General features: G+C 42.5%; 1 protein-coding gene across 2 annotated transcripts in view; it reads right to left on the bottom strand.

Annotated features, from left to right (window-relative positions):
* Positions 1 to 2,478, bottom strand: part of CTPS2 (CTP synthase 2) — a 129,787-nt gene extending 127,309 nt beyond the window's left edge. The window contains exon 1 of one of the 2 annotated variants that reach the window (XM_027775459.1): positions 2,252 to 2,478. In XM_027775459.1, coding sequence (XP_027631260.1) covers positions 2,252 to 2,417 — 166 coding nt within the window. In that variant the 5' untranslated portion in view covers positions 2,418 to 2,478. The remainder of the gene's footprint in view (positions 1 to 2,251) is intronic. The other variant, XM_027775458.1, reaches the window with a different exon arrangement.
* Between the last annotated feature and the right edge of the window lie 3,110 nt (positions 2,479 to 5,588).

The raw sequence follows: 5,588 nt of genomic DNA on the forward strand, positions 1-5,588 counted from the left end.
CCAGATTTTTTTTTTTGGGGGGGGGGAGAGGTTTTTGCTATAGGGCCTGTGAGCTCTCCAGAAAGACCAAAAGAGACAGAGAGACAGAAAGCGAAAAATCACCCCCCAGGGGGGATGGCCACGCCGCAATCCCTTTTCCTCCATTCTCCTTTCAGGATCTTGGGCACGCACGCACACGCACCCAGTGTGAGTTTAAGCCACTGGCTCTAGGACTTGAACTGTAGTCGACTACATGGGAGTCCAGTGACACAGTCATTATGCTAGCTGCTGGTCCCTCCAGATTTCTTAACAATGTTAAAGTAAAAGCAAATATAATTATAAAAGTGTCAAACTGTAGGTTTACATTTACATATCCCTGGTGTAGATAAGCCTGAGGTAGTATCAAAGATAGAAACCATAAAGGAAAGAGTTGACATATTTAATCACATAACTGGTAAGTTAAAATTTTATAGAAGCAAAATTAAGGCAAATTTCATGTAAGGGGGAAATATATACATGTGATAAATACAGTATTTTCTTTTTGTGGGAGATGTTTGCTATAGGGTGTGTATGCTCACCAGAAAGACAGAGAGAAACAAAGCAAGAAATCACCCCACAGGGAGGATGGCTATACTGCTATCCCTTCTTCTCCATTCTTCTCTCAGAATTTTGGGCACACACACACATGCCCAGCATAAGTTTCAAGTCGCCAGGCCTGGGATTTGAACCACAGTCGGCTATGTAGGAGACCAGCACCTTAACCACTATGCCACCTGCTGGCCTCTACAGGATGTGTTCTTAAAAGTCATATTCCAAGTACCAAAACATGAAATACTATAAATAGCCACAAATATATAAAGGATTTTTAATTTTCAGAAAATTTGAAAAAAGACTATAGATACTCATAAACTGATGAAAAAATTTTAATTTTCAGGACTTTATGGCTTTTAGAGTAGTAGACAAAGGGTGGTGGCCCTGAAAAGCTTTGGAAATTTGCATTATGTATCAAAAGTATGAAAAATATCCTTACTCTTCAAATGAGAAATTCTTTTTTAAAAAAACATTTATTTATTTATTTATTTATCCATTTATTTGTTGTGATGTTCAAGTCACCAGGTCTGGGACTTAAACCACAGTCAGCCATGTGAGAATCCAGCACCTTAACCACCATGCCACCTACTGCCCCCCAAATCAGAAATTCTATACCTAGAAATTTAGGTTCAAAATAATAAATCTAAGGGGCAGCCGGTGGCATAGTGGTTGTGACACTGGACTCCCACATGGTTAACTGCAGATCGAGTTCCAGACCTAGCAACTTGAAACTCACACCAGGCACATGTGCCTGTGTGCCCAAAATCCCGAGAAGAAAATGGAAGGAAAGGGATTGTGGCAAGGCCATCCCACCTAGGGGGTGATTTCTCACTTTCTCTCTCTGTCTCGCTGTGTCTCTGGTGAGCACAGGCACCCTATACCAAAAATCCCCCAAAGTAAATAAATAATAAATCTTCCAAAAGGTGCTGGACTCTCACATGGTCAGCAACGGTTCAAGTCCTAGACACAGTGGCTTGAAACTCACACTGGGCCTACGTGTGTGCACACCCAAAATCCCAAGAAGAAAGGGAAGAAGAGGTTGCAGTGTGGCCATCCCCCCTGGGGGGTGATTTCTCCCTTTTCCTCTCTCTGAATCCCTGTCTGTCTCCACTCTGATGAGTGCATGCACTCTATAACAAAAATCTTAAAAAAAAAAATTCCATCGGGCCGTCCCCTTAGCCTAATGGTTAAGGGGGCCTGGATCCCACATGGCCAACTGCCATTTGAATTCTGGCTCTGGCGGCTTAAACACAAACTGGGAGCATGCACGTGCATGTCCCAAATCTCAACAGAGTGGAGAAATAGAAGGAAAGGGATTCAGCATGATCACGCCCCATTGGTGGGTGCTTTCTCCCTCTTCCACTTGCTCTGCCTGCCACTCTCTGGCAAGTGCACATCCCCTCTGGCAAGAGAGGGACCAGATGTTGGAACAGCTGGCCCCACATGGGGAAGTCCTGGGTTTGCATGCCAGGGTCTGCTTCTACATGCCGGGCCCATGCCTGTGATCAGGCTCACTGAGACTGGGGGTGAATCGTGGTATAGGGACCCTACTAGGGGTACTCATCTCTGTCTCTCCCTTTCCATCTCTCTCTCTCTATCTCTCATGCAAGAAATGAATAAAAAGCAAACTTAAAAACAATGTTTTTAAACCAGAGGGGGAGCAAGTGGTTCTGTTTCATACCGTGTTCATAGGGTGAAAAAGTGCCTGCGTCAATGTTAATATACGGGTCAATCTTGATGGCAGTAACTCGGAGTCCACATGATTTTAAAATCATCCCAACGCTGCTGGCGATGATCCCTTTACCAATGCCCGAGATGACCCCTCCAGTGACCAGGACGTACTTCATTGGCAGAGGAGTAGCTGGGTGCCAAGACCCAAATATAATCTGAAAGGCAACAAAATTAAAGTCAGGAAAGAAGAACATTTTCTCAAACCAATTACACACAGTATGCATCATATTAGACATTCAACAACACACAGCATTTTTCTATTTATATTTAATATGTGGGGCCAGCAGGTGGCATAGTAGTTATGTCACTGGACTCCCATATAGTCAATGGCGGTTTGAGTCCCGGACCTAGTGGCTTAAAACTTACACTGGGCATGTGTGCATGCATGCCCAAGATCCCAGGAGAAAAATGCAAGAGAAGGGATTGTGGAATGGTCATCGCACCCGGGAGGTGATTTCTCACTTTCCCTCTCATTGTCTCTCTTTCTCTGTGTGTGTGTGTGTGTGTGTCTTTCCCTGGTGAGTGCAGGTGTCCTATTGCAAAGACCTCTTTAAATAATTAATTAATTAAATACTTGAAACATTTAAGACAAAGTCTTATCTTAGTCTAGGCTCTTCATCCATGTGACTATACAGAAAGCTGTGGCTGCTCTCTGCCTGGCTCTGCTCTTCTGGCTTTCATTGGATTCTATTATGTGACAAATTATTAAGTTGTCAGAAAAGTCATGATGTATTTTTTCTATGTTTTTCTATGCAAAAATGCATCATGACTTTTCTTTTTTTTAAGAATTATTTAATTTTATTTATTCATTTATTTTTATTTTTTAATTTGACCAGAAAGACACAGAGAGAGAGATATTGAGAGAGGGAAAGTGAGAAAGCAAGCCACCAGGTCCGAGATTCGAACCATGGTCAGCCTTGTGGGAGTCCAGCACCTTTATCCACCACACCACCTGCCGGCCCTGCATTATGACTTTCCTAACAACCCAATACATTATGAGAAATCAAAGATCTCTGGGGCTCACAGGGATGGTAAATTGTTTAAGAGTTCAGACTCTGGCGGCCAGCAAGTGGCATGGTGGTTAAGGCGCTAGACTTCCACATGGCCGAACATGGTTCACATCTCAGACCTGGCAGTTTGCTTTCTCACTTTCCCTCTCTCTCTATCTCTGGTGAGCACATGTGCCCTATAGCAAAACTTAAAAATAATAGTGATAATAGGGGAGCCAGCAAGTGGTATGGTGGTTAAGTTGCTGGATGCCCATATGGCCGACCACAATTTGAGTCTCAGACCTGGTGGCTGGCTTTCTCACTTTCCCTTTCTCTCTCTCACTTTTTCTCTCTATGTCACCCTCTGGTCAAATTTAAAAAGTAATAACAAAAAAAATGAAATTAAATTAAAAAATAAATGTTTAAAAAAGAAGAAGAAGAAAAGTAAATAAATAATAAAATAAATAAATAATTCTGGGAGCCACCAGGACTTCCACATGGCTTACCATAGTTCAAGTCCTGGACCTGGCCACCCAAAAATCACACTGAATAAATAGATGTTAAAATCGGGACCAGCAGTTGGCATAATGGCTATGTCACAGGACTCCCATATAGTTGAATGCGGTTTGAGTCCTGGACCCAGTGGCTTAAACTCACACCGGGTGCATGTGCATGTGTGCCCAAGATGCAAAGAGGAGAATGGAGGAGAAATAATAAATAATAAATAATTCTAAAAAGAATTAAGAAAAAAAAGAGCTCAGACTCTGTGTGGAGTCAGACAGATGTATATGACCTGTACCTGGGTGAATTCTTTTTTTCCAATTGTAAAATACAATAAAAAAAAATACCAATCCCTTGGAATAGTATTTGTCTCTGAAAAGAAATGAGCTACCAAGCCATGAGGACATGGAAGAATCCTTTTTTTTTTTGAAGAGGTTTTTTGCTATAGGGCGCGTATACTCACCAGACAGACAGGGAGAGACGGAGAGACAGAAAGCAAGAAATCACCCCCCGGGGGGACGGTCACACCGCAATCCCTTCTCCTCCATTCTCCTCTTGGGATTTTGGGCACGCATGCACACGCACCTGGTGTGAGTTTAAGCCACCAGGTCCGGGACTTGAACTGTGGTCGACTACATGGGAGTCCAGCGACATAGCCATTACGCTAACTGCTGGTCCCAGCATGGAAGAATCTTAAGCGCATATTACTAAGTGAAGGAAGTCAATCTGAAAGAGTGACATACTGTATGACCACAATTATATGACATTCTGGAAAAGTCAAAATTGCAGAGAAAGCAAAAAGATCAGTGGTTGCCAGGTGGTAGAAGAGAAAGGGGAAGAGTGGGCAGAACACATGGAATTCTTAGGATAGTGAAACTAGTCTGTGTAATACTGTAAGGGTGAATACAGTCATTATCCGTTTGTCAAAACCTGTAGAATGAACGTGGACAGAGAACCCCAATATAAACTTTCCCTGATATGGACTTTGGGCGATCACAACATATCAATCAATATATGTTCATCAACTGTAGTGAATATACCACTCTGGGGCACCATGTTGATAGTGACGGGTCAGGAGATTCAGTGACTCCTCAATTAACAACAGAGCTTTTCCTACAGTCATTAAACAAATAGGTGGTTGTGAAGATTACATGAGCTAAGGTATAGATGAGGGATCACCAAGCCAGGGGCCGGTCAAAGGCCCACAGTAGCCAGGCCACAGGTCTGGCCTACTGTCTGGTTTTGTTTGAGCCCCAAGCTAAGAATGTTTTTAATGACTTTTTTAAAAGATCAAAAGAATACTTCACGACACATGAAAATTGTATGAAACTCAAATTCCAGTGTCCATCAATTAAGCAGCACTGGAACGCTGTCACGTCCATTCACTGACACGCTGCCTTCATGCTACGATGGTTGGACTGAGTAGCTGCGACAACAGAGATTTTTGTGGCCCACAAAGCCTGAAATATGTGCTCTCCAGGCTTTCATAGAACATCTTTTCTGACACCTAGTATAAAGGGGGATATACAGTTAGAGGTTAATGAATGTTGGCTATTGATATCGTTGTTAACAATAACAAATGGGGGGCCAGCAGGTGGCATGGCGGCTAAGGTGGTGGACACTCCCACATGGCCAACCAAAGATTGAGTCCTAGACCTGGTGGCTTGCTTTCTCACTTTCTTTCTCTCTATGTGTCTATCTTTCTCTGGTCAAATGAACATAAATGAACAAATAAGTAAAATGAAATATGATAAATAAGTTAAAAAATCTTTAAAAAAGATAACAAATGTGTCTTTC

The sequence above is a fragment of the Tupaia chinensis genome, unplaced genomic scaffold (assembly GCF_000334495.1).
Source record: "Tupaia chinensis unplaced genomic scaffold, TupChi_1.0 Scaffold000567_1, whole genome shotgun sequence".
In the NCBI taxonomy this organism is placed as follows: Eukaryota; Metazoa; Chordata; class Mammalia; order Scandentia; family Tupaiidae; genus Tupaia; species Tupaia belangeri.